This window comes from Sander vitreus, chromosome 19 (genome assembly GCF_031162955.1).
Source record: "Sander vitreus isolate 19-12246 chromosome 19, sanVit1, whole genome shotgun sequence".
Taxonomy (NCBI): Eukaryota; Metazoa; Chordata; class Actinopteri; order Perciformes; family Percidae; genus Sander; species Sander vitreus.
Genome location: NC_135873.1, coordinates 20,153,615 through 20,181,114, shown reverse-complemented (window position 1 = coordinate 20,181,114; position 27,500 = coordinate 20,153,615). Strand labels below are relative to the sequence as shown.

Here is a 27,500-nt window from a genome sequence, read left to right as displayed (position 1 = left end):
ACGTTAACGTTAATTGCTAGCAGAAGGATGATGACATAACGTGACACGTTCTAAATGATGAATTAGTTTAATATGCTAAGATAACGTTCGAGGTTCCTGTTATGTGGAGTTTATATATATATATACACATATATATATATATATATATGTGTGTGTGTGTGTTGTCAGATCTTTATTTTTTGTATCAGTTGAAGTGCGTTGTATAATGCGTTGACGTCAGTTAGTGTGTTGTCTTGTCCTAAATGGAGAGAAAGCTCATTCTCATTCCTACATTTGATAATTGAACGTTTCCTTTGTCGTTAGCGAACTCTTCTGCCTAACCTGACATAGATGAATAACCTGTGAGTGGAATGTGGCGTCATTTCTCCACACTATTAGCTAGAGAAAGATTATGACATCAAAGCACAGTGGAATAGGCTATTCTACTACTTACAAGGATTCCAACAATATTGCAATTGCACCTTTTAGTCTATACTACGTATGCGTTGGTATTTGTCATGGAATGGCATATAGGGTAGTTGCATAACGTTGTTAGTATGTACTACTGGCAGCAGTGTTAATTAAGCTGTCTGATACATCAGTTAGCAGGCCTGGACAAGGAACCAAAATACCCTGACTTGTGGAGAAGTAGAATAATATATGTAGTACTTACAGATGGGTTCAAAATCTTCTATTAAATCTCCTATTTCGTATTATTATTATTTTACTAAAACTGTGCATTTTCATATAATTGTAGACTATTGTCATACAATATTTATATTAAAAGAGAGAATCAGACACACAGACAGGTGGTAGTTTTTTACATTACAATATGGTCACTGATGAAGTAAACACAATGTCATGAATAAGGGTGTCGCTGAAATTAAGTCACAATCTTGAATTTGGAATTAAAAAAAATGGAATCATCGATGCTGCCCCCCCCATGTCACGTCGACAAAGCAAGTTGTCTTTTCCATCCTAAACGTGTGTGTGTGCTACACACATGGCCTGTGTCCTGCATTTGTTTAATGGAAAAATGTTTCCATCAACGATGAACAGTTTTCAATTATTTTCATGATTGAATAATGAGTTGTGTCAAACCTACAAGTGAACTAATTTACAATCATGGATAACACAAAAGCCCATCTGTCTGTTCCCCACCTTCCACCCAGAGCGTCTTCACGATTGTTATGCACAGCCACCCAGCAGAAGAATGGCCACGGTCCAGAGGAGGAGGCTGAGAAGCCGGAGCAGAGTGCAGCAGAGACCCAGCTGGAGGAACAGCTCAAAGACATGACAGTAAGTCAGACAGATGCCATGGAATCACTATGGCTGTAGTGGCGTGATCTAGGCATGTAGCTATGTACAGTGTTACCATTCTCTTCCATGCTAGCCACCGCTGATGTTAGCTACTAGCCGATGGGAAACGCTAACGACGTTACATCCACATCACAGGCTTTACATCCATCCATCGGTATGTATCGTAAGATAATACCATGGTCGTATTAATAGAACACATGGTGAATTACAACCATTAGCTATATCCATTATTACTGACTGACCATGGGATGCAAATTAGCTCAGCAGTCCGACCAATAATCTTTTATAATTACATTTTGGCACATCTAAACAAAATCAACAATTGCCATCAACAGTCATAACCCTCAGGACCTTAGCAGAAGTTGGCAAACAAGTTGTTGTGTACAGATTAGAAAAACGAAAGCACAAATCCACGTGGAACTACGTTAGCATAATGTTAATGAATGGCGGCCATTTCCGCTAACGCTACTAGTCAACCGAAGCACCAGAGTAGACTAAACACCGCAGACGGACTCACTAGCTACGTTACTTAAACACATGTAAAGGTGCTCCGGTGGATTTTCAACGTCTGAAAGCCTACTGGACTTGCAAATGTGGGATGCAAAAAAGCATCATCGGCTAGCTAACGTTACCTAGGTGATGCCACGCCGGTATTGCAAACGTGTTTGATGGATCCAAACAATAGTGCGACCAATCGCATAAAAAAAAGTTCTAATGCTTTAATTGCAGTTATACAAAATAACAGCGATTATGTAAAATAATTGCAATTGGACAATTATTTAGTAATTGTTACATTTTATTACATTTCCATCTCTAACACACACTCACACAAACAACACCGTTACATATAAATGCAGTGATAATAGGAATAGTATTCTTTTTATTCTAGTCATGTTGGCACAAGGTGGGGTTTACTGTATGCATCTTAATCTGGGCTCATTTCACATAAAAAAAATGCCCAAATATTTTTTTTAATTTCCTGCCCTGTTCTGTTCCATTTTTTATCAATACCACCTTTTACAAAAGTACTCTACAGACATGGTAACTAATTCCATTTGTTGTCATGCTTAGATCGTTTCCTTCCCTAAATAAAGGTTAAATACATTTTAATAACACAGCCCAGTGGCTATGCCATAATGTAGTTAGTTGTGTGTTGGAGCCATGGCTAACTGTTTGTATCGTGTTCCCAGGAGAAGTACAAGCGGGCCTTAGCAGACACGGAGAACCTCAGGACGAGGAGTCAGAAGATGATCGAAGATGCTAAACTATACGGTAAACATATGCTGGTTTTCCATATTTCAACAGGATCCTCCACCTAAAAATTGCGTGTCTTTATGAAGTGGATTTGTTGACTTAAAACCTGTATTTGCACTGTCAAATACTAGAATGTACTTGATTTATATTTATAAAACCTGGGCTGGCATTCTCAATCAGTGACCTCACTGATCAGGCGTTTTTAGGCAGTTGAGAAAAACTGCTGTCTGTGAGAGAGAGCTCCATTACTTTAGACATCTATTGTATACATAAAAAAACTATATAAGACACTAAAAGATGGGGAAAATTCTAAAAAGTGTAATGGGGGGCTCTAACTTTCTACTGCTCTGAGACTGAAGGTACTCTAAATGTACTGTGTAATGTATTGTAAAACTCCAATATAAACATGTCAGTGTTGTTTGGCTACATACACATTTAGTTTCTTTGCCCATTATTTAACATTTTAATTTTTGTTATTACACAATTTTAGTATATTAATGGTGGTAGTGTCTTCATTGTTTATTAGTAATAATAATAATAATAATAATAATAATAATAATGCCACTGCGAGGCTACATTTTAGCATGTCCCTACCTATTCAGACACTTGGGCGGCGAACTTGGCGGTTTGCTTAAGGTCTTTGAGGTCGGCCCCCCCCCCCCTGCCGTTTTAGAGTTAAGTGACATTGTGTGTCATGTAGGTGACTAGACTGTGTATATACAGCGGCACTCATAAGTTTATGAACCCATGCTAAAGTTGACTAAAAAGAGGAATAAAAAAAATCATCTTTTGGAAATTGATCTTAATGCCTTAATTAAAAAAATGAGGAAAAATCCAACCTTTAAGGACACCAATTTTCTTTGTGAATGAATAATGTATCGTAAATAAATAAATGTTCTTCCTTCAAATACAGGGGGCATAAGTCAGTCCACCCCTATGTTAAATTCCCATAGAGGCAGGCAGACTTTTATTTTGAAAGGCCAGTTATTTCATGGATCCAGGATACTATGATCCTGATAAAGATCCCTTGGCCCCCCCATCATCACATACCCTTCACCATACCCCCCCATCATCACATACCCTTCACCATACCCCCCATCATCACATACCCTTCACCATACCCCCCCATCATCATATACCCTTCACCATACCCCCCCATCATCACATACCCTTCACCATACCCCCCCCATCATCACATACCCTTCACCATACCCCCCACATCATCACATACCCTTCACCATACCCCCCACATCATCACATACCCTTCACCATACCCCCCCATCATCACATACCCTTCACCATACCCCCCACATCATCACATACCCTTCACCATACCCCCACATCATCACATACCCTTCACCATACCCCCCATCATCACATACCCTTCACCATACCCCCCACATCATCACATACCTTCACCATACCCCCCACATCATCACATGCCCTTCACCATACCCCCCACATCATCACATACCCTTCACCATACCCCCCACATCATCACATACCCTTCACCATACCCCCCCCACATCATCACATACCCTTCACCATACCCCCCCACATCATCACATACCCTTCACCATACCCCCCACATCATCACATACCCTTCACCATACCCCCCCCACATCATCACATACCCTTCACCATACCCCCCCACATCATCACATACCCTTCACCATACCCCCCCCATCATCACATACCCTTCACCATACCTAGAGATTAACATGGTTTTATTTCAGTTAGTCTAATAGCTGGTCTGATTTACATTGAGAAATGATTTTATGGAAAGTACCCCATGTCAATCTCTAGGTATGGTGAAGGGTATGTGATGATGTGAGGGGTATGGTGAAGGGTATGTGATGATGGGGGGGTATGGTGAAGGGTATGTGATGATGAGGGGGTATGGTGAAGGGTATGTGATGATGAGAGTATGGTGAAGGGTATGTGATGATGGGGGGTATGGTGAAGGGTAGTGATGATGGGGGGTATGGTGAAGGGTAGGTGATGATGGGGGGGTATGGTGAAGGGGATGTGATGATGTGGGGGTATGGTGAAGGGTATGTGATGATGTGGGGGTATGGTGAAGGGGATGTGATGATGGGGGTATGGTGAAGGGGATGTGATGATGGGGGGGTATGGTGAAGGGGATGTGATGATGGGGGGGTATTTTAATTCCAAAGGCCAAGGGGACTTTATCAGGATGCATATTATATACAGCATAATAATTCTGATATAAAGTCAGAGATTTAAAGCATGCTTCCATCACCAGGGATCCAGGGCTTCTGTAAGGACCTGCTGGAAGTGGCCGACATCTTAGAGAAGGCCACAGAGAGCGTGCCCAAGGAGGAGGTGACGAGCCAGAACCCCCACCTGAAGAACCTGTACGACGGCCTGGTGATGACCGAGGTCCAGATCCAGAAGGTCTTCACCAAGCACGGCCTGGTCAAGCTCAACCCCGACGGGCAGAAGTTTGACCCCTACGAGCACGAGGCCCTTTTCCACGCCCCCGTGGAGGGCAAGGAGCCCGGCACCGTCGCCGTAGTAACCAAAGTGGGCTACAAGCTTCATGGTCGAACCCTCAGGCCAGCATTGGTGGGCGTGGCCAAAGCCTCCTAGAAGCGCTGATGTAACTGTGACAAAGTGGGATCGGCTCTGTTGCCTGAGTGCTGGATGAGCTCAGGTCCAGCCCCCTGGTCCATGCTCTAAGATACGGGAACCCAGCTGAACTGAACTCTATACCCGGACGGTATCCACCAGTTTTTAACGGACACATTTACACATCCACTTTGTCTGGCACACAACAGTCCTTCCAATAGAATCGCAGTGTCAGAGTCAGTTATTGTGAACAACTATGAATCTTAACAAAAGAGAAATATGATGTTGAAAAAAGTGACCATAAAGCCCTCTAATGTTTTGGGTGAGCTATGATGTAAAGTTCATCCCCATGTTGAGTAAAGCTGATTCTGAACTGCTGGGATCATTCCAGACTTTTGCTAAAGCCCTAATAATCTTGAACTTGACTCCTCTGTTTTCTTGTCCTGTTTGTGAGTTGTATATCCATTCTGTGAATATAGCCAGGAACCGTACTTGAGGAGTTCAAGGAAAATTGCGTACTTTGTACGGAGTTCCTTCTGAGTAAAAACATCTTTTGCCTGTTCGTTTGGATGTGATCAGCTCCGGTAAGACAGTGTCAGTAATTATAAGGTTCTCATGCCTCAATTTGGCTCAGTGGTGCCTGGCGGTGATGTCACATCTTATCTGTAAACCATTAGCATAATTATGTGTCACAATATCAGATTAAACAGATTGAAGCGTCTTGGTTTAATGGTTTTCTTTTACACGCGTCTTGAAATAAAACCTTTTCCCACTTCAGCCTTCAGACGGATGGTTCATGCAGGTGTTCTAGCTCTGGCTCTCTCAGCAGCACGTCACCTGTAGCAGCAGTGAATGTGGCACAGCTCATGGATCTGATTGCGGTACTGCAGCTACTCCGTCTCTGAGTCATACCTCAGCCAAATCTGAACACCTTCATAATACACATATTTCAAGATTCTGTGTGACTTACACTTCTTGAGAATATCAGAATCAGAAAGTACGTTTTTGCACATCCAAAGCAAAGTGAGCAAAGTTGGTTTATGGGACTCGGTGTACTGTAACGTTGTGGAGTAAACCACTCGTTCTCAGTACTAAAAGCTCCATAGACCGCCAGAGAGTACATCTAATCGGGGACAAGGAGCCATTGTCCAATACGTACCTACCCAATCAGGTTTGAATCTCATCCATAAAAACAGAATGGACATTCCCACTGAAATCAACATAGCACGATGGTCAGAGTGGCAATCATTTGAACGTGTACTCTTATCATGGCTAAGAACTGGGACTGTTGTAGCAGCATGCTAACTTCCACCGTCACATAAATTTCCATACAATCTGACTTGCACCCACCGAGGTGAGGTTTTCAGACCAACGAGCAGCGGAGTACAACGAAGCATGGAGAGGCGTCTTCTGTACAGCGTGTCTGTAGCCGTGCTGCTGGAGGTATTGCTGGATTTATAAAACTGGTGAGTGTGACACACTCTACAGCCCTACTGACGTGTGTTGTCACCAAAACAACAGTTCCATATCCATTCTACTCCCATTCTATTTCTATGCTCTCCCCAAATGCCTTCGTTTCCTCTTTTGCTGTTGTGTTTTTTGTTTTCTCTTTGCGTTTTGCACTTCAGGGCCACCATAGAACTAATCACTTTTACTGAAGTTAGATTAGATTTTCAAATTCCTATTTTAGAACGTTTTTGAACACGATGTGGCCAATGTAACAGCCTTAACATGCTGGTATTGGTTAACTCTTTAGTACACAATAGCAGCTTGATTAACCAGTCCTCTTTTCAGGGTCACACGTACTGCACGTTATTCAAAAGGAAACAGGACTATTTAAAATTATAAAGTTTTTGCACTTTTAATACATCTCCATACATACCTTGTCATGTGTAATAAAATAACGGGACATCAAAACAGCTCAACAGTATCAGACCGGTTAACAAGATTAAAGACAGCACAACAGCTTGCCGTCACAAACGCTTCTTTCAAATCCAAAAATCTGGTTTTTGTTTTTATTACAAAAGCTATAAACATTTCCATGAGACAAAATACTGTACATTTCACAGGTCAGTAATTATAGGTTCTTTTTCCAATTTATCTTACAAAATTATCTACAGTTGGTGACAAAGTATGCAAACCCCCCCCCCCCCCCGTACAAATAATATTCCCCCACTGAGAAAAATAATAATAATCTAATTGCCGTATTTTTTCTTTAAAACATTTACAGCAAAACACACCATTTTGGAACAATGTGGAACATTTGGTTGCACATGCAGAACAACACCACTGTCAAAATCTGAAAAGCAACCCCAGTCTATGGGTTATCTGAAGGAGCAAACATGATCGCTGGGCTAGCAACATTCTGGTTCAGACAGCATTTTGGCCTTTGGAGCTGACCTGACCCCTGTGATACCGATACCATTATGATGCTCATACCTTCTCCTCAGCTTCAGCATCAAATGCCAGGCCTGTCGCTCAATCAGCCTCGTCAATAACCCCACTACGGCTGACTAATACCTCAAATTCCAATCAGAACATGTTAGCTATGGATTATGCTATGGTTGGCTAAGCAGCTGCAATGGCCTAAAAAAACAAGTCTATGTACTGGATGTGACCCACTCTGAATGTTTCCCACATGCTTTAGGTCAGCGGTTCTCCAAGTCATGTACCTCTAAGGCCAGAGATAGACAGATTAAAGAGCACTTACAGAGGTTCTTATCAAAGTATTTTCCCTATTGTCAACAAATTCTTAATGCTTCCCATTGGTTCCTATGGAAGATGTCATTGTTGCTTTTAAGTTACTCAAACAGGAGGAAATATGTTGGGGACTATATATATATATTCAAATTGTTGAAGAAAACGCCGCAAACAAGCCAACTAAAATGTCTGACTCGAGAGAAGAGGAGATTTGGGAACTTGCGTTGGACTGACGCTGGAAATCGTCGGACAGTTTTAAGGAACGGTAGGAGACTCGGTCGTTATTATAACCAGATTACAAACGACATACGTGACCGCAGTCTCCTGCACGCTCCAGAGAGAGCTCTGTGTCTATGTATCGAGATCTTTTCAAATAAAATATACCTATACAAGTAGAACTGGTTTGTCTTTGAATGGAAATAATGTGCACAAATACAGCAGATATCTAAATCTATGTGAACCTGTGTGTGTGATATATTTATAATATTTACTGGCCCGTTTTGACAGCTCTATCACCCAGTGCAACTGTGAGACTCACTGATGTTTGAATTGACAATGGAACACACAGGAAGAAGATGTATGGATTCACCCAATATTAGATAGTTTGATGCTAGAATCACTTCATTGGTGGTTTTGGTCGTTTCATGGGATTTGTTGACAATAAGAAACATTTGAAATACAACTGTAGTGTATGACTAGAATGGTACATGGTTTGGACTCCGCCTGATGACTTAGTGACCGTAACAGAACATTATCCTTCTCCACAGTTGAAGAAGAAACTCAAGTTATACAGTGAAGGGGAGGCCAGTCCTTTTTTTGGCGACCACAAAAAACGTTATCATCAACAAAAAGTTGTAGTTTTAGGGCAACGAGTACCTACCGCTACAGAACGAATGCTACTCGGGACTTGCATTTCCCCCCACAAAGGCCAATTTCCCAACAGTTACAGGAAAAAGATCTGAATCTAATGTTTCAGCTTAGGTAAGACCCATTCACGTGCCGTTCTCCTCTGGGATTTCAGAGCTGCTGCCGTGAAATGACAGCCGCTTTAATAACGTCAAATTTGAAAAGTGGAGTTTCTCCTCCATACTAATTTCAGGTGACAAACAAAAACGGGATTAAAATACTAACACCAGCCAGACCGATACAGGATTTTTGAAACCAATGCATATATAGATATTCAAATGCCATAAAAAAGTTCTTCTCTCAGTCAGCTCTGATGAGTAATGGGTTAGTAATGGCTACTTTTGATCACATCAGATTAAAGTGACTGACAGTCCTCACGGAGCAGACTAGCTGGGGTTTTAAGTGTTAAAATAACAGAATAAATAATATCTAAAGATGTCTTTTAACCTGGGTTGTTGCTCATTTAGCATGAATATTTTAAATATGAAATGTCAGAAGAAATAATTCAGGGGCTTTAAATAGATACTTTTTTTTTATACCATAAATATAACAAATGAGTATTTATGATAAGGATCCTAGGATAAGAATTGTGTCCTAGAAATGTAGTGCGTGGGACGTTTTACTTGCCAGCAGCACTCTCTGGTGGACAGACTGTGTAATGACAACACTGTCTTGAAATGATATTGTAATAGTCTTTGGCATTTCTTTACTTGTATGTCTTGTTGCTTATTGGCTGACATATGTGCTGATACATCAGTGATGAGCTAACACCAGCAGATATGTGGGTCTAGCTCTATACCAGCCTCCGTGTCCAACCCTGATACAAATTGCCTTCAGGCAGTAGCAAGAAAAGCGAGACGATGGTTGAACCCCGCTGCTTTGTCTTTTCCTTCTCTTGTCGGCAGTACGAAGGAAAAAACATAAGTCAGAGAACTGAGAGTTCACTGAAGATGCATGTCAGTTTCTAGGAATTAAGGCCTTCAAATGTTAGAAAATTCCAATCAGCTAGCTCTTTCTATAAAGTCCAGCTTTACCTGATGAAACAGCTAACAAAGTGGACCACATTAGGGCGAGTTCTACAACTACATCTACAACAACAACAGTGACCATTTGTGTCAGCCATCAGTGCCATGCTGTCAACCATTCACATGACAACAACTACTCTTAAACACTCCAGGGAATGGTAGCATCTTATTTCCCCTTCTGTTCAGCATGGATCTGCCCTGTCAATGTTTGGATTTGAAATCTTCAATGCACCTGATGCAACAACACTAAAATATCTCCGCCACTACGTATAACTTGTTAGCACTGTAGTTCTCATTCATGTACTGTAGTAAGAATATGGACACTAAGTACTTTGAACCCACTGAGTAGTTTTTCAGCCCCGTCCCTTTCCAAATGTAAAAATAATGGCTTCTTTTTGTTCCTAGCCCTGGTATGAAAATATACTTTCTTTTTTCCAGTGGGGCATCCTCTTTCTTTGCAATGTACATATTCACAAGATCACTTTTGACAAAAAAAAAAAAAGCCAGTAGTTTTGTCCTGCCTACGGAGCGCATAGCAAATCAGCTATCAGCAATCATCAACTCTTGACTTCCTGAGCCGAGACGGATGGCTACGAGGCGTCTCGGGAAATCCAGCCACTTTCCGTGAGGAAGGTGAGAATGCGCTTCTTGAGGACCTTGTCCAGGTAGCTGGGCAGCCGGCTCTTGGCCGGGATGCCTTGCCTCTTCTGCAGGTGATCTTTGATGATGATGGTTTTGACAGTCAGGTAGCGTGCTGGGCTCAGATTCAGAGAGTTACACAGCACCTTCTCCCTATCCGACAGCAGCTCGAAGCCCGTCAGATTCTCGATGGCGGCAAACTCGCCATCCTTTCCCTCCTCTTTGATCCCACCGCCAGCCCCCAGTCCTCCAGCAATGCCTCCACCCCCTCCAGCTCCAACCCCGAGTCCCATCCCCGAGCCGAGCCCGCCCCCTCCTCCACTGCCCCGTTTGGAGGTGACCACGCTTTTGTTCTCCTTGCGTTTCTCCCGTTTGTGGCGCGCCGCTTCGTATTCGGCAGACTCCTCCAGGCGTGCGATGCCGTTGCGGCGGTAGCGCTGCAGCTCGCGCACCTTAGCCCTGAGCACGCGCTCTTTATGCATGTTCTCAAACAAGTCTTCAAACTCCCGTGTGGCCATGAACTGGCACAACCCCCGCAGTCTGACCCGCTGCTCCTTCTCTTCCTTGGTGATCTTTCTTTTGGGCGTGCTGGGAACAGGACCTGGTCCCGCTGCTGTCGTAGAGCCTGATCCAGCAGTGCCGCCGCCGGCTGCTGCTCCACCCACACCACCAGCAGTGCCTGTGACTCCCAGTGCTCCTGGTTTCTCCTTCTCCTTGTCTTTTTTGTCTCGGCCCAGGAACGTGGGCACCAGGTTGTAGTCTCGGGCGACATTCTTACGTCGCTGGCGTTCTCGGAGCTTACGCACATACATGTCCACGTGGGCACGCTTCATTTCAATTTCGACATCCTCGTCATCGTAGTTCACAGACAGCCCGCTGATGAGCTTCTCTGCGTCCTGGTCATATTCGATCTCGTAGTCGTCCCGTAGGGGCATGTAGCCCAGCTGCTGCTGCTCCGCCAGGCTGATGTCCAGCGGAGGCAGCGGCGTGGTGAGGCTCGGCGACAGGGGCCCCCCGCTTGGGCAGGTGTGGTCCGTCACCCGGTTGGGAATGTTGTCAGGGATGCAGGCCTTGCCCAGGTTTCCGTGGATGTACATGGTGACATAGTGTTCCATGACTTCCTGAGGAGTTCGGGATGCTCCAACGTGAGCGGCCATGTCCTCCTGAAAGACACCACAAACAGGAAGTGGTTACTAATGAGCAGAGTGGAAGAATTACAAAAGGTATGCATTAGGGCTGGGCGATATTGACAAAATCAGATATCACGATATTCTTGACCCAATATCTCGATATTGATACCCCAACGATATTGTAGCGTAAGCACCAATAGTCAATAGGTGCTTGATTTTAGATGAATAATCATCAGTAATGTGGACATAATGTCTAAGTGGGGAAAAGGCAAATAATAGAACAACAGTCTGGTAAGTTCAGAAAAGTACATCACTTTACTGTAATGCAGCCTTTAAAACCAGGAAAAGACAACACTTATGTCATATCACGATATTAGGATATCCAGGGCTGTAGTACTCTAGTCCGGTCTTGGACTCAAGACCGTTTTTTTATGGTCTCGGACTCGCTGGTATTTGGACTCGGACTTGTCTCGGTCTGTGCCACTGGTGTTGCTAAATATAGCCTTTGGTCTCGACCGAGTCCATGTGTCTTTATTATGTGTATAATAATATTGGAGGGAAAGTGAAACACAGCTTGGACGGGGGTGATGTTCGGCTTTTCACAAGTTTAGACAGCTAGCTACGCCGACGTTTGCTAACGTTAGCGCAACAGCATTAGCCTAGCCTGCTAGGTAAATATTACGACTGCCTTCGGAGTTTCCTATATCTGCGTCTGTTGAGTATACTGTGAAAGATTGTTCTTGTGAATTTCTCAGCTAATCATAATCTGTCAAAAAAAAATTGTGCACCTTTAGTGCAATCTGTGAGAGAGAGAGAGAGAGAGAGAGAGAGAGAGAGAGGGAGAGGGAGAGGGAGAGAGAGAGAGACAGAGAGAGGGAGAGAGATAGATAGATAGATAGAGAGAGGGAGAGAGAGAGAGAGAGATAGAGAGAGGGAGGGAGAGGGAGAGAGAGAGAGACAGAGACAGAGACAGAGAGAGAGAGAGATAGAGAGAGAGAGAGAGAGAGGGAGAGAGGGAGAGAGAGAGAGAGAGAGAGATAGATAGATAGAGAGAGGGAGAGAGAGAGAGAGAGAGGGAAAGATAGAGGGAGAGAGGGGGAGAGAGAGAGAGAGAGAGAGAGATAGAGAGAGAGAGAGAGAGAGAGAGAGAGAGAGAGAGAGAGAGAGAGAGAGAGAGAGGGAGAGAGAGAGAGAGAGGGAGGGAGAGGGAGAGAGAGAGAGACAGAGAGAGGGAGAGAGATAGATAGATAGATAGAGAGAGAGAGAGAGAGAGAGAGAGAGAGAGAGAGAGAGAGACAGAGACAGAGAGAGATAGAGAGAGAGAGATAGTGAGAGAGAGAGAGGGAGCGAGAGAGAGAGAGAGAGAGAGAGACAGAGAGAGAGAGAGAGAGAGAGAGAGAGAGAGAGAGAGAGAGAGAGAGAGAGAGAGAGAGAGAGAAAGATAGAGGGAGAGAGAGACAGAGAGAGAGAGAGAGAGAGAGATAGATAGATAGATAGATAGAGAGAGAGAGATAGTGAGAGAGATAGTGAGAGAGAGAGAGGGAGAGAGAGAGAGAGAGAGAGAGAGAGAGAGAGAGAGAGAGAGAGAGACAGAGAGAGATAGAGAGAGAGAGATAGTGAGAGAGAGAGAGAGAGGGAGAGAGACAGAGACAGAGACAGAGACAGAGAGAGAGGGAGAGAGAGAGAGAGAGAGAGAGAGAGAGAGAGAGAGAGAGAGAGACAGAGAGAGAGAGGGACGGACAGAGAGAGAGTGAGTGTGTGTGTGTGTGTGTGTCCCAACCTGCTCCTTCACTATGCAACTTCCTGATGGATTTATTTTAAAATTCTGCACTTTGTCTCAAATAAAAAGAACAGATTTTAAATTACACCAAACTTGAATGTTTTCTGAAAATAGTCTTTCCTATTAACCCACATCCAAACAATATAATACAATATTTTTTTAGGGAAGGCATAAACCAACCATAGAGGTTTACTCCTTGACGCAGCGGGCCAGGGTTCGACTCAGACCTGCGGCCCTTTGCTGCATGGCATTCCCCCCCTCCCCCCTTTTAGGTCTTCAGCTGTCCTGTCAATAAAGGCCTAAAATGCCCAAAAAATAAAATTATTAAAACTAATTCATTCTAATGGATCAGTTGTGTAACCTAAGGAGTCTTTAAGTCAGTGAGCTGTAAGTGAAATTGGTCAACATGTAAGCGTACAATTCAACATATATGGAAAATAAAGTGTACAATAAAAAAATGTCCCTGAGGCTGTACACCTTTGAGACTTTAAGGTATACTTTGATTTAAGCTCCTGGGTTTCTTTGTTATTACACACCAGTGAAGTAAGCTATTTAGGTTCACAATACATTTTGGCCCGCCTAGTGGTGCGCCAAACCAAAAAGACAGGAACCTGTTTTCAAACTGCAACCACGCAACTCTCAAAGCCGAATCTGGCAGATTGGCCGACTTTGAGACTCAGAGAGTCGACTGTGTGCTAGCCTACTGTTAAAAAAGGAAATCACAGCGATTGTTCTGCTTGATGTGCTAAATTCTATGATACCTAAGGAACCTTTTCTCTTACTTTTTTAGGGCTTTACTGTAAGTGAGAAAACAATATGAGACATGCAATAATACAGTCACAAACATTTGACTTTTTCGATTAAATAAAAAGAATGTGGATAAACTGTAAACTGGCTCTTGATGTGATTCCCATTTCCTTGAGTTTGACAGCCCTGGTCTAATGCTAGGGAACGTGATGTAGCCTATGTCATCCATTCAATGTTTGTCACTTATCTTGGTCTTCCATATATAAAGAGTAGGCTTACTCTCCACTAGAGCAACAGGTTACAACCATATAACCTACTTGCAGTATTACTTAAGTTGTAGTTTAAGCTGAGCTCAAAGTTAAAGCCTTTCGTTTGTTACATTGTTGTATTGTTCATCCTGGCGTATTTGTTGACTGATGTGATTTGACTTCTGTAACAACGCATTTCCCATGTATCAATAACTAACTATATCTGAAAAAGTAGTCCCTATGCACTCATATTTTGGGGTAGCCTACTACTCGTAAGCTCCTATCCTTAATGTAACGTATCATTAACGCCTTGTTGGGCCTTTGATATCAAATTAAACGTCCAATGTTTACGACAGTACGAAAAGAAAATGGATTGCCAAAATGGTCATACACAGTAACGTTACCCTAATATTGTCGCTAGTACCAGCCGACTTTCACTCTTGACATTATCCAAGTAACTTTAAACACAACTTCTGTGAGCGTACATGGTGTATTGTAGAGGGAAATTAAGTTAAGTAACTTCAAAAGTGATGTACCCAGTTTCCAAATCCATATTGCTCGATAGCATCGAGCAGCGACTGCTCTTCCCTGCTGGTCCATCCTCCCTCTGCGTCGGGACCCCAGAGAGTGAACCGACCGCCGTCGACCTGCTGGTAGCCGTGCCATCTCCGGTGATTACCGATTTCTGCGCCCGCCGAGAAGCACTCCGGACACAGCTCGATATCGGGGCAGTCGGTGCAGCGAAGCCGCAGGTTTGTAACATCTGTAAGGCAGTAAACGCAGTACTTCTTCCCCAGGTCGGCCATGTTGCCTGGCTCCTGCTTCTTGTTGTTGGAGGCAGAACTGCGCGCCTGCGCACTGCGAGCTTCGCAGCGCGACCTTCTCCACATCCTGCTTGTTAATATTAATGAGAAGAGGTCAGGGCGCCTTTGATTGGCTCCCGATCCCAGTTTCCAAGACAACCGAAACAAAACGAACAGTTTCAGACTACAGAAGGGCACGAGCCCTTTAGTTTTAGACACATTTTGGGGTATTCTTTTTCTATTAAAAATGGATGGAGAGACAGAAAACGAGGTGAAGAATGTTAGAGTGGTGCCAGCAGCAGATTCCACCAATCAGGAGGACAATTGTGCTGTGACAGCTCATGGAAATAAAAAGGAAGATGTCCAAACTGTAATGGTTGCATCAGATCATGATGAAGAAAACTCTGAAAGTGTGAACACCACCGAAGAGGCCGCTGTTGAAGAAGCAGCAGCCACCTCTGAGCCAGAAGTGAACACAAGTAAAGACTCGGATGTGAAGACAAATGAAGTCGGTGAACAGCAAACGTCCCACGAGGAGAGTGCTGTTTTCCAAGTTAACAGCAATGATGGCGATGGACCTCCCAGTCTGCATCTTGAGACCCCGGAGAAAAAGAACACTAGTCCTACACAGGCTGAAGAAGAGGAATCCACCGCTGAAGACAGCAGCTATGAAGACATTCAGCCGAAGCAGGAGCAGTGTGAGGACAGAGATGACCCCAGGCTCGGCCAACGCCACAGCCTGCTGCAGATGAAGCTGGCAGAGTTCTTTCAGAAGAAGGCCGGGGATGACCCCCAGCTGGACAGGGAGATCCCCGTGTCAGAGCAGGAGTATGAGAAGTGCATGAACCTCCTGACTGAGCTGAAGCAGCAGCTCAGCACTGATTCAGAGACCACTCAGCAGCAGGCAGAGGAGCTGAGGTTAAAGTCCCAACAGAGGCTGGACAAGGTGTGCAGGTTTTCTATATCTTTCTAAAACTTTGCCCATAGAATCTGATGATTTCCAAGTTTAAATTGTTCAAAAAGTCACTATTCATACGGGGGAAAAGCTTATTTTTTGATGGATGCCAGTCCCACAATACAATGGATAGTTATACAAGATAGTAATACAGATTGTAGTGAGACAGGTGCAGAGGTTTTCACATACAAGGAATTTCCCTTAGTATTTGGTGCATAAGAATAAGCATAAGAAAGAAAACGGAAAAAAACAAATACAAATCCCAATTCCAATGAAGTTGGGACGTTGTGTAAAACGTAAATAAAACAGAATACAATGATTTGCAAATCCTTTACAACATCTATTCAATGAATACACTACAAAACAAAATATTTAATGTTCAAACTGATAAACTTTATTGTTTTTTTGCAAATATTCACTCATTTTGAATTTGATGCCTGCAACACGCTACAACAAAGCTGGGACAGAGGCAACAAAAGACTGGGAAAGTTGAAGAATGCTCCGAAAACACCTGTTTGGAACATTCCACAGGTGAACATGTTAATTGGTCATGATTGGGTATGAAAAGGAGCATCCCCAAAAGACTCAAGCAAGGATGGGGCGAGGTTCACCACTTTGTGAACAACTGCATGAGAAAATACTCCAACAGTTTAAGAACAACGTTTCTCAATGTACAATTTCAAGGAATTTAGGGATTTCATCATCTACAGTCCATAATATCATCAAAAGACCCAGAGAATCTGGAGAAATCTCTACACGTAAGAGACAAGGCCGAAAACTAACATTGAATGCCCGTGACCTTTGATCCCTCAGCACCACTGCATTAAAAATGACATCATTATGTAAAGGATATTACCACATGGGCTCAGGAACACTTCGGAGAACTACTGTCAGTTAACACAGTCGGTCGCTACATCTACAAGTGCAAGTTAAAACTCTACCATGCAAAGCCAAAGCCAGATATCAACAACACCAGAAACGCCACCGGCTTCTCTGGGCCGAGCTCATCTGAGACAGACTGACGCAAAGTGGAAGAGTGTGCTGTGCTCTGACGAGTCCACCTTTCACTTTGTTTTTGGAAATCATGGACGTCATGGAAAAGAACCATCCAGATTGTTATCAGCGCAAAGTTCAAAAGCCAGCTTCAGTGATAGTATGGGGGGTGTTAGTGCCCATTGCATGGGTAACTTGCACATCTGTGAAGGCACCATTAATGCTGAAAGATACATACAGGTTTTGGAGCAACATTATGCTGCCATCCAAGCAATGTCTTTTTCAGAGACGTCCCTGCTGATTTCAGCAAGACAATGCTAAGACGCATTCTGCACGTGTTACAACAGCGTGGCTTCATAGTAAAAGAGTGCAGGTACTAGACTGGCCTGCCTGCAGTCCAGATAGTGTATATATATATATATATATATATATATATATAGTGGAAAACATGTCCGTGTCCCAGCTTTTTTGGAACGTGTTGCAGGAATGAAATTCAAAATGAGTGAATTTTTGCAAAAAACTATAAAGTTTATCAGTTTGAACATTACATATCTTGTCTTTGTGGTGTATTTTGAATTGAATTGAATAGAGATTGAAAAGCATTTGCAAATCATTGTTTTCCTATTTTTCATTTACGTTTTACACAACGTCCCAACTTCATTGGTTTGTGAGAACCATAAATAGAAACAAATTTACAATCAAAAATATGAAGAATATCTAAAAGAAAATAAATAAGAACATGGACTTTTTGGATGGTATGAAAAGATGGAGGAAAACATTGACCAAGGAGTGTGCAAACGTTTACATTATAAAGAATATGTGCAAGATAATAATCCAAAAGATGTGCATTAATGTAACGCGTTGAGACAGATGTGGGTGTGTAATGTAACCTGTAGTGTCCATGGGGTGGATAAGTGTCAGTGGGGGTCCTGGGTGTTGTTGATTAGGCCGGCTACATTAGGGAAGACACTGTTCTTGAGGTTCTGGTCTTGATGGAACACAGGCTCCTGCCGAAGGAGACTGGTTTAAAAAGTGTGTCCACTTGTCTTTTTGGGACGATGTAAGATTTGAAACCAAGGGGCTTTTTCAGCCCCCTTTTCAGCGGGCTTTAAAAAGTCCCTTATTCCTCCAGGGAAAAGGAGTACAAGAGGTCTACACATGCTGCTACGCAGTGAGCTGGGTGGAGGTGACGTGCATACTGAACCATGTAGACATTGCTCTCAGCACTATGCAGACATGGGAATGCTTTAGGAACAAACTTAGCAAAGTCTGGAAACCGTGTTTAGGGGCCCAGTTTACCCGTAATATAAATTACAATTGAAACTTACGCCAATGATTTCCCGAATGGATTCCGATTCACAAGGTCCCAATTCGATTACATTTTGGATTCAATATAATTAGGTTAGGGAAATTTCAGTTATACCAATTTTGCTTGGATACAAAAGAAATTCTCAGAGAACTTGTACTGGAAATTGTACAAGCAAGAAGCAACCTTCAAATACTTTTTCTAATTTTGGTGGCTGTGGCTCAGGTGGTAGAGCGGTCATCGGTTCGACCCCTGGCCTCCCTGGTCTACATGCCAAAGTGTCCTTGGGCTGAACCCTGAAAACTCCTGATGCTGCGCCATTGGTGTGTGAATGTGTGTGAATGTTGATGTCTAATGAGCAGGTGGGCTCGATGGTGTTTTAAGCCCTCAACGTCTCCTTCCAGGCAGCGCTGCAACCATTGACTTCAAGGCACCTAACCCTAACCTTAACCATAACCATTGCCTAATCCTAGTGCCTTCCAGGCAGCGCTGCCTGGAAGACGACGTTAACACACGTTAATTGTGTGTTATGGTGTACTTATTAGTGGGTCTCCTCTTTGTCCTCAGGTGGAACGTGAATGGCGAGCGTTGGTGGCACTGAAGCAGGACGTAGCTGTGACAGTACTAAGCCGACGCCTGGGTAAACAAGCTTCTCAGGCCAAAGTTGAGGCGACCTTGGCAACAGAGAAGCTTGTGCAGCACGAGCTGATCAAGCTGCGCCGTAAGCACATCAAGCTGAAGATCAAGATTCAGCGGCTGGAGGCAGAGCTCCGTGAAGGGGACGAACATGCCAGGGACCCGTTACAGCTCCAGTTTGAGCAGCTGCAGGCTGAGAGGATGGAGCTGAAGAAACACACCAAAAAGCAAAATGAGGAATCTTTAAAGATGCAGAAAAAGATCAGCAGCAGCTTGGAGGTAGGTTGAAGAATCCACAGGTACAGATTGGGTCAAAGTAATTTGTGTATAGTTGCTTCACAAAATATGATTTCCGTATAGAGCTGGGTACCAAATTCAATTCTTTTTAGGCACCGACCGAAATGCCTCCTAAGTATCAGGTATCGATATTCTTACCATTCATATCATTCAATACCCAATTTCAAAACCTAAGGATTAAGCAGCAGTGAGCCAATTAGCACGCAGCATGCTGCTACCAAGCTCTAATAACGCTGGTGATTGGCTAAAATTGGTATTGAAAACTCATTAAAGTACAAATATCATTTAGAAACCAGTATCAAAGTCACGGTATTGGTACCGGTATGGAAAATGTTTGAATGATACCCAGCCCTATTTCCGTAGTAAGTAATTGAGTCAGCATTGTGTTTTCTTGTGCTCTGTCAGCTCCTGTCAAACGTCAAGGAGAAGCTGTTCTGGAGCCAGATGGAGGTCCAGGCCAAGAGAGAGCAGCTGGCCGTGATGGAGGCCATGGTGGCCAGGAAGAGGGACCTCCTTACCAGGACTAGGCAGGCACGCAACGGCCTGCAGAGAGACAACATGAGGCTCAAGGAGCACCGTGGACTTCTGGGGAACAGCGTCCTGCTACGGGACTTTGAGGACACGGTGGATGTCTCTGACCAGCTGGAGGAACAGCTGGAAGATCTGAAGTGCCGGCAAGCTGAGATGGTCTTCAGTTGTGGCAGGTGGAGGAAGTAGCTGGAGACAACTTAATGAATGAATGAACATATGACTGAATTAAGATTTTAAGCTGCGATCAGACTACACAATATCAGCCCGAAAAAAGCCCGATTCAACAGAGTAGGGTCATCAGGTCATTGTAAAGCCCTTGCCTGAGGTGTGTGCAGACAACCCACCATATTACGACCAGAAGACAAATGTCACAAATGAAACAAACCATGCTGTAACACCTGAACACTACATGTTGTGTAAGAGTGTGTGTTAGAAAACCAGTTAGAAAGTTTAAACCATTTTATTTCTATGGTTTAAACAGGTGGCTAAAAGTAATGAATATATTGAAGAACTAAATAGCTAATAGTAATGCCTAAACTGCTGAAATATTTAGCTTAAAGCACTGATTTAACAACTGAAATGATTATCCTAAGGTAGTGGATACAGGTTGTAAACTACAGTAGTAGGATTGCTCCGCAGCGCTGTGGAGGAAGGTCTGGCAATGCGAGACTACTACGACGATTGCTGACCAAACCAACCTAAATATTTTTTCTTTTGTTTCATGTTTCTTTCTAGGACAAATTGAAACTTGAAACATATGAATTGCAACCGTCAAAGTTATGTTATAAATATGTTTTAACCTGTGATGAATGCAAGTATGATTGTAGCTATTACATCAAAGACGTACTAAACACTTTCAGTTCTTTCTAACAAAATATATGTACACACAAACAAAGTACTTTGTTGTCCTTACATTTACCATTTGCACCATTACACTGACCATTTTTTAATTCAAATATTTAAACAATCACAACATACACAACTGCATATGTTTTCATTTTACCTGCAGTTTGATCTAACTTGCTACAGCAGGGAGCCTTTAATAGTAATCTAGTGGCTTATGAAATGGTTAAAAAAGCCAAGTTGTCTTTTGGTAAATAATAACAGCACCTGCATAAGTAAAGTAGTGCTTGCAATGTGACATTAAAAAGAATATGTAAATAGTAACAGGATTGGACTATTATGTGACATGTATCCATATCTTTCAAATGAAGTGCTGAAATAACTCCGAGGCTAGCTTCAGTAAGAACATTATAGTTGATATAGTTGTTAGATGATAATGAAAGTCTTATTTGCTTAGGAAATGTTTTCAAATGGGAAAAACAGCAACAACAATGTTGTGGCCACTCGTTCCGTCAACTGGAGTGGTACCCTGGCCACTGATTCCTTCTAATTCTTGTTAACTGGGCAACAGTTAATCTCATTGAGACACAGGTCTTTCTTGAGAATGAAACCCTGTGTCTTACAGTACATGCATACAAATTCATGAATGTCAAAATGCATTGAAACGGTCAGTCATAGAACATAGTCGTGGATACTTACAACTATTTGTTTGTGTATAGCCTACTGGAGCTACACCTTCACTTCAAAAGAGTTTGGTAAGAAGTGTTGGAAATAGAAGCAGTCTAGTTTCTGGGTTAGGGTTTTTCTCCCATCCCAGAATGCTGTGTGTGGACTAGCCAGACCCTCCTCTGCAGCGCTGCGGAGGAAGGTCTGGACATAACTGGAAATGAACGAGGGGAAGTGGAACTTTATGATGAAACGCAGCCACTGGAGCTTGATTTTGTATCTGCCGCCTCAATCTGCTACATTATATTTGTTTTTGTATCTATTGTTTGTATTGGATTTCATATTTGTTCAACGTGTTTGTTTGTCTGTGTATGCACCAAACACCGAGGCAAATTCCTTGTAAGTGTTACAGTTGGCAATAACCCTTTTCTGATTCTGCCCCTGATAAATCATCCATGGGGCGTCCCCATTCCTGTAGCATTTGAATGCATCTGTCGCGGTTAAATGACATCATATGCGCGCCAACATAACATACGGTACATGCGGAACTGTGGGGCTGAATTGAACAGTTTATTTAGTTGTTAGTATATTGTTTTGGTTTGTCTGACTGTCTGTGGTTGGACATCCGGGTGATGACGCACTTTTGAGAGGTTTCGTACTTTGTGAAATTATAAAGAAGAACTCTGCTATTAAATGCTGCCAGTTAGCTTTCTGCAAAGAGCAGCCAAGACGCTAGCATCAGCAGCTAGTTGAGGGAGCAGCGTTAGCCGTTAGCTCTTCACACATGGCTGATGGTAGCGAGAAAGGTGAAGCTTCAGCCCAGCAGGAGAAGGATAATGGAGCTAACGAGAGCAGCCAGAAGACGGAGAGCAGTAATAATGGAGAAAACGCAGCAGAAAACCAAACTGTGTCCAAAAGGCAACAGAAGAAGCTCCTGAAACAGCGGAAATGGGAAGAAGAGAGAGAACTGCGAAAGTAAGTAAGCTCATGTTGGCATACGTGCAGTTTAGTGTCCCCAATCCCGCTACGGCCACGCCAGGACCCGCTCTACGAAGCAGATCGATGGGTTGGGGTTAGGCATCGACCTCGAGTGGTTACGGTCAGGATAGGGTTAGGTTACAGTTTAGGACACTAAACTGCACGTATACCGCTCATGTTAACACTGTCAGCAGTACTGTCAGTGTCATCAATGCAGTCACTGACAGAGGTGAAACTTACCAGACTGTTCTTTACCCACTTAGACATTATATCCACATTACTGATGATTCTTTTTTTAATGTCGTTGTGTAAATACAGTGCCGCTGGAAGTCATTTTGAACAGGGGGTGCTGTGAAAAATGAGTTTGTTTGGTTTTTTTGGACAAAAAACCTATGAGCCTATAGGCCTATTTAAAATACATTTTAAAAAGAAATACATTGAGATTCACTACTTTATTGTCATATACACAGCCAGGGTCTGAAACACACAGACATCAGTTCTCAGATGAATATATGCGCTATTAATCAGAAGCAGAATCAGAAATACTTTAATAATCCCAGGGGGGAATTACTTTCTTTACAAATCCAGATATACATACAACAGATTTACATACAATAATATTATAACAACATATAATATTAATTAAACTTCACAATAACACCTCCTGGGCACTGCGAGCAAGGCACCATACCGGTGCTACGTACCCATGTCTTCAGAAGACACAAGGCGGAGAAAGTGCGCTTGGATGAGGCCACGGAGATGGGTAGGCACAGACATAACTCGATCAGCTTTTCTGTCTCTGAAAACATGGCTCTTGTTTGTGGCTTGAGCTTTGTCAAACATGATGCTAGATCTTGGACTGTGACACACTTAGACCCTCTGTCTTTTGTGACATCGGCAAGCTGCTTGACATTCCTTCCCTCTGCTGCTTTGATAACAGCCCTCTCTCGCTTTGCGGCAAGCTTCATACTGGCCTGATCAAATCTTCTGTCCAGCTCCGCCGATATCACATCAATAGCCTCGAAAAAGCTACGTCGCCAATCCACTGTTTGTGTGCCATGCGCCACTGCCCCTGGCTCTCTAGTTTGGCGAAGGCGAGCTGGGGTTTTGCTCCCTCTAGGGGTGGTGGTGTCTGGCATTTCCAGGGAGGGTTGTGATGCGCAGGTTTCAACCTTGCGGATCAGCTCGTCCACAACTGCATCATCCCGGAGTGTGGCTCTTTGTTCGCTCAGCACACCTGTGTAGGGCTGTTGGAACGAATACCGAAATTCAAATAGTAAAAAAATCAATACTATTTGAATGCTGAATATTTTTTATAAATATACGTTATATATAATAAACACTAATCTCCCTCTTCTCGCCTTGGCCTACCCGCATGTGTGATTCATGTCACGTCTTATGAACAATAACTTAGCGGGAGTGAGAAACACAAAGCATTGTGAGGTCTAAGCTAACGTTACGTACCGAGTAACATTAGTACAACATTACAGAGCTAACGTTACGTACCGAGTAACGTTAGTACACGGGGGAGTGACAGGCTGCGGCTAGAAATCATAAGAAGGACGGGAAATAGTTTTAACATGACTTTAAAATCGACATCCACCGAGCCAAAGTGCTTATGTTATCAATAGTTAGCTCGTTTAATGGACACGGTCACGGATACACCACCTTGTCGGGCAAAGGCCTAAGATGTTGACAGCAACCTCATCACAGCCAAAAACCGATTGGTAGAGCTGTTTTCGCTTTGATGACTTTCTTATCACAGATGAGACACGCTGAACAAAGTATCGGCCACAAGACTGTGAGTGGTTGCTGCAACGCACATGATGTGAGTGCGGGTTTAACTCTTTAAGCCGAGCTTGCGTGCCTGAAAAACACCCTGACATATTAGCTGCTCCATCAAAACAAAATCCTGCGATGCGTTCAATGGGGATGTTTAGTCTTAAAAAAATATCCTTGATGCAACTGAAAGAGTTTCTCCAGTGCTGTCCCGGGCGTTCTAAAACCCCCAAAACGCAGTGTGAGGCTCCGAGCTGCTGTCAACATATTTCAGACTGCAGGAGAACTGCTCAGTGGTGCTAATGTCAGTTGTACCGTCAGCTGTGAGGACATGAAATCGGCAGTGCGATGAGCGGGCAATGATTTCCCTCTGGATAGCATGAGCAAACTTTTCAATTATTTCATTTTGTATAGTGTCCGACATCCAGTTGTCTCTTCCTTCTGTCCACTTTCTTTCTTCAGGGAGATCATAGGTGCGTACTAGTACTAGTCTGCTGCTGCTGGATGGATGTATGCTGCATGGAACGAGCGGGAAACCTCTGTACTCGGCGACCACTAGCCTGCCTGCCTGACGTTGACGACGTAACTTCCCAACCTGTGTTGATTAGGCCTACAAATAATGACATTAAAATCCAAAATACACGTAATAGCCTATGTGTGTCAAAATCATTTCCTAAAGGAATTTATAAATTGTGCAAAATATTTTTAATACATTTAAAAAAAATCTCCCTCTCGCAAATAGGAGGTGCTGCAGCACCCCGACTTCCCGCGGCCATGTGTAAATATGTTGTTAAAGCTGCCACCCTACGTCCACCCTACAGTATCGGCCCAATATCGATATCGAGGTATTGGGTCAAAAATATGTTGATATTTGATTTTCTCCTTATCGCACAGCTCTAGGTGTAGGTCCTTTTTAATTAGCTGTCAAAGCGTTCTTTTCCATGGTCCTATCAGTGTCCGTCCTGTGCTTTCTGCTGCAGGCAGAAACGAAAGGAGAGGAAGCAGCAGCGTCGGCTGCAGAGGCACAACCATCAGGAGGAGCAGGGAGGAGAGGCCCAACATGTGAGGAAACGCCCCCGCAGAGAGGTGACGCCCAGCTCCCTGAGGCTGGTGGTGGACTGCAGCTTCGACAACCTCATGCTGTCCAAGGTATATCACAGCTCTGGGAGAGGAACCGCTGTGGAGCTATACCCACCACGTCTATGTTTAAAGGAACACGCCGACTTATTGGGACTTTGTCTTATTCCCCGTATCCCCCTGAGTTAGATAAGTCCATACATACCCTTCTCATCTCCGTGTGTGTCGTAACTCTGTCTGATGCCCCCACCGCTAGCCTAGCTTAGCACAGATCCTGGAGGTAACCGGCTCCATCTAGCCTAGCTTAGCACAGATCCTGGAGGTAACCGGCTCCATCTAGCCTAGCTTAGCACAGATCCTGGAGGTAACCGGCTCCATCTAGCCTAGCTTAGCACAGATCCTGGAGGTAACTGGCTCCATCTAGCCTAGCTTAGCACAGATCCTGGAGGTAACCGGCTCCATCTAGCCTAGCTTAGCACAGATCCTGGAGGTAACTGGCTCCATCTAGCCTACTGCTCCCAATAAGTAACAAAATAACACCAACATGTTCCTGTTTACATGTTGTGATTTGTATAGTCACAGCGTGGCCAAATAACAAGGTCACATGACACACAGCCATCTTCTAACCGTATATAAACTGGGAACTATATTCTCAGAAGGAGAAGCTCTGCTACTTCTGCTACTTGGCGGAGTGATTTGCTCGCAGCTCCTGAGAAGCCCCGTGGTGAGGAGCAGAGAGTTTGCTCAGAGTTGGAGTAATATCACTGCTATTTGTAAAGGCTTATTCTGTACAGACCACAACAGATCCCATGTAGAGCATTTTGACAGCGACTCTGTCTTAATAAAAACAACTGGAGACTTGTGTACAAGCTGATTTATAGGTCTGATAACATTTGATTAAATTGGAATTGGACCTAACAGGATGTGAGTGTTTCTGTGACTTCCTCTTCTGATGTGACAGCTGATTTTTGCTGCTGCCGCCTGCTCCCGTCCACTTTACAGGCGAGGCGCAGCTCATTTGAACGAGCCCGTTGTCTCTTGTGACCGATAATCTTGTTGTCTTCAGGATGTCCAGAAGCTTCACAAACAGATCCAGCGCTGCTATGCTGAGAACAGACGAGCCTTGCATCCAGTGCAGGTTAGTGGCCACCGGGCTGACGCGTAACTGTAGAGACAGTCATGTCTGATGTTAAAGTTGTTTCGATACCGATATTGTGAGTGCAGCTAAAGTTGTCAGCGCCAAGTCCAAAAAATGTTTCCTCAAGGGGACAATAAAGTACAATGGTTTGATGAGACTCGAGGTATCAGAATCTGTGTCGGGAAGGGGAAAGTAATGGTGTTGGAAGATCTCTATCTGATGTATAACAGCTACTCTTACCTGTCCAGGTCTATCTGACCAGCCTGGGAGGACAGCTGAAACAGAGCATGGATAAAAAGGACAAAGGATGGGTGAACTGGAAGGTAAGCGTGATCCTGAAGGACGCTTTACTCAAATGTTGTCACAAAACATCAACTGTTTGCAGCCTGGCTTTTGTTTGGGACAAGTCCTGTCAAACAGGCCTATTGCGTATGTCTCAAAGGGGCATAAAGCCCTTCTTTTTAGTCCTTATGTTAATTGCTGGCAGAATCTATGTACACTATGATCTACACTTACACTGTTTATTGTAAAAACTTACTTTCCCTAGTGACATATATATATATATATATATATATATATATATATAGATGCAGTGGTGTGAAAAAGTGTTTGCCCCTTCCTCATTTCCTGTTCCTTTGCATGTTTGTCACACTTAAGTGTTTCGAACATCAAACCAATTTAAACAATAGTCAAGGACAACACAAGTAAACACAAAATGCAATTTGTAAATGAAGGTGTTTATTATTAAAGGAGAAAAAAAATCCAAACCATCATGGCCCTGTGTGAAAAAGTGATTGCCCCCTTGTTAAAACATACTATAACTGTGGTTGTCCACACCTGAGTTCAATTTCTAGCCACACCCAGGCCTGATTATTGCCACACCTGTTCACAATCAAGGCATCACTTAAATAGGAGCTGCTTGACACAGTAAGGTCCACCAGAAGATCCTTAAAAGCTACACATCATGCCGAGACCCAAAGAAATTCAGGAACAATTGAGAAAGAAAGTAATTGAGATCTATCAGTCTGGAAAGGGTTATAAAGCCATTTCCAAAGCTTTGGGAATCCAGCGAACCACAGTGAGAGCCATTATCCACAAATGGCGAAGACATGGAACAGTGGTGAACCTTTCCCCAGGAGTGGCCGGTCGCCCAAAATTACCCCCCAAGAGCGCAGCGA

General features: G+C 43.5%; 4 protein-coding genes across 4 annotated transcripts in view; 3 read left to right on the top strand and 1 right to left on the bottom strand.

Moving 5' to 3' along the window:
• Positions 1-5,865, top strand: part of grpel1 (GrpE-like 1, mitochondrial) — a 6,273-nt gene extending 408 nt beyond the window's left edge. Inside the window, exons 2-4 of the mRNA XM_078275704.1 lie at positions 1,152-1,278; positions 2,490-2,571; positions 4,820-5,865. Of these exons, the coding sequence (XP_078131830.1) occupies positions 1,152-1,278; positions 2,490-2,571; positions 4,820-5,166 (556 nt within the window). The 3' untranslated portion in view covers positions 5,167-5,865. The remainder of the gene's footprint in view (positions 1-1,151; positions 1,279-2,489; positions 2,572-4,819) is intronic.
• Positions 5,866-6,980: 1,115 nt separating this feature from the next.
• tada2b (transcriptional adaptor 2B) lies at positions 6,981-15,166 on the bottom strand. Its single transcript, XM_078275702.1, has 2 exons — positions 14,857-15,166; positions 6,981-11,578 (listed from the first exon to the last, which is right to left on the bottom strand). The coding sequence occupies exons 1-2, from the start codon at positions 15,124-15,126 to the stop codon at positions 10,367-10,369; spliced, it is 1,482 nt and encodes a 493-aa protein (XP_078131828.1). The 5' UTR covers positions 15,127-15,166; the 3' UTR covers positions 6,981-10,366.
• Positions 14,991-21,407, top strand: cfap184 (cilia and flagella associated protein 184). The gene is made up of 3 exons (XM_078275703.1): positions 14,991-16,069; positions 18,945-19,292; positions 19,716-21,407. The coding sequence occupies exons 1-3, from the start codon at positions 15,371-15,373 to the stop codon at positions 20,025-20,027; spliced, it is 1,359 nt and encodes a 452-aa protein (XP_078131829.1). The 5' UTR covers positions 14,991-15,370; the 3' UTR covers positions 20,028-21,407.
• A 453-nt stretch (positions 21,408-21,860) lies between these two features.
• Positions 21,861-27,500, top strand: part of trmt10a (tRNA methyltransferase 10A) — a 12,121-nt gene continuing 6,481 nt past the window's right edge. The window contains exons 1-4 of the mRNA XM_078276147.1: positions 21,861-22,325; positions 25,088-25,256; positions 26,251-26,322; positions 26,571-26,645. Coding sequence (XP_078132273.1) covers positions 22,135-22,325; positions 25,088-25,256; positions 26,251-26,322; positions 26,571-26,645 — 507 coding nt within the window. The 5' untranslated portion in view covers positions 21,861-22,134. The remainder of the gene's footprint in view (positions 22,326-25,087; positions 25,257-26,250; positions 26,323-26,570; positions 26,646-27,500) is intronic.

What these genes read in the sequence shown, in the direction of transcription:
- tada2b (XM_078275702.1), bottom strand. Translation starts at nt 15,126, where the DNA reads ATGGCCGACCTGGGGAAGAAGTACTGCGTTTACTGCCTTACAGATGTT. An exon ending in AATATGGATTTGGAAACTGG is followed by an intron (nt 11,579 to 14,856) that starts GTACATCACTTT and finishes GGTGTCTTTCAG; the next exon opens with GAGGACATGGCCGCTCACGT.
- cfap184 (XM_078275703.1), top strand. Translation starts at nt 15,371, where the DNA reads ATGGATGGAGAGACAGAAAACGAGGTGAAGAATGTTAGAGTGGTGCCA. An exon ending in CCCAACAGAGGCTGGACAAG is followed by an intron (nt 16,070 to 18,944) that starts GTGTGCAGGTTT and finishes CTTTGTCCTCAG; the next exon opens with GTGGAACGTGAATGGCGAGC. An exon ending in AGATCAGCAGCAGCTTGGAG is followed by an intron (nt 19,293 to 19,715) that starts GTAGGTTGAAGA and finishes GTGCTCTGTCAG; the next exon opens with CTCCTGTCAAACGTCAAGGA.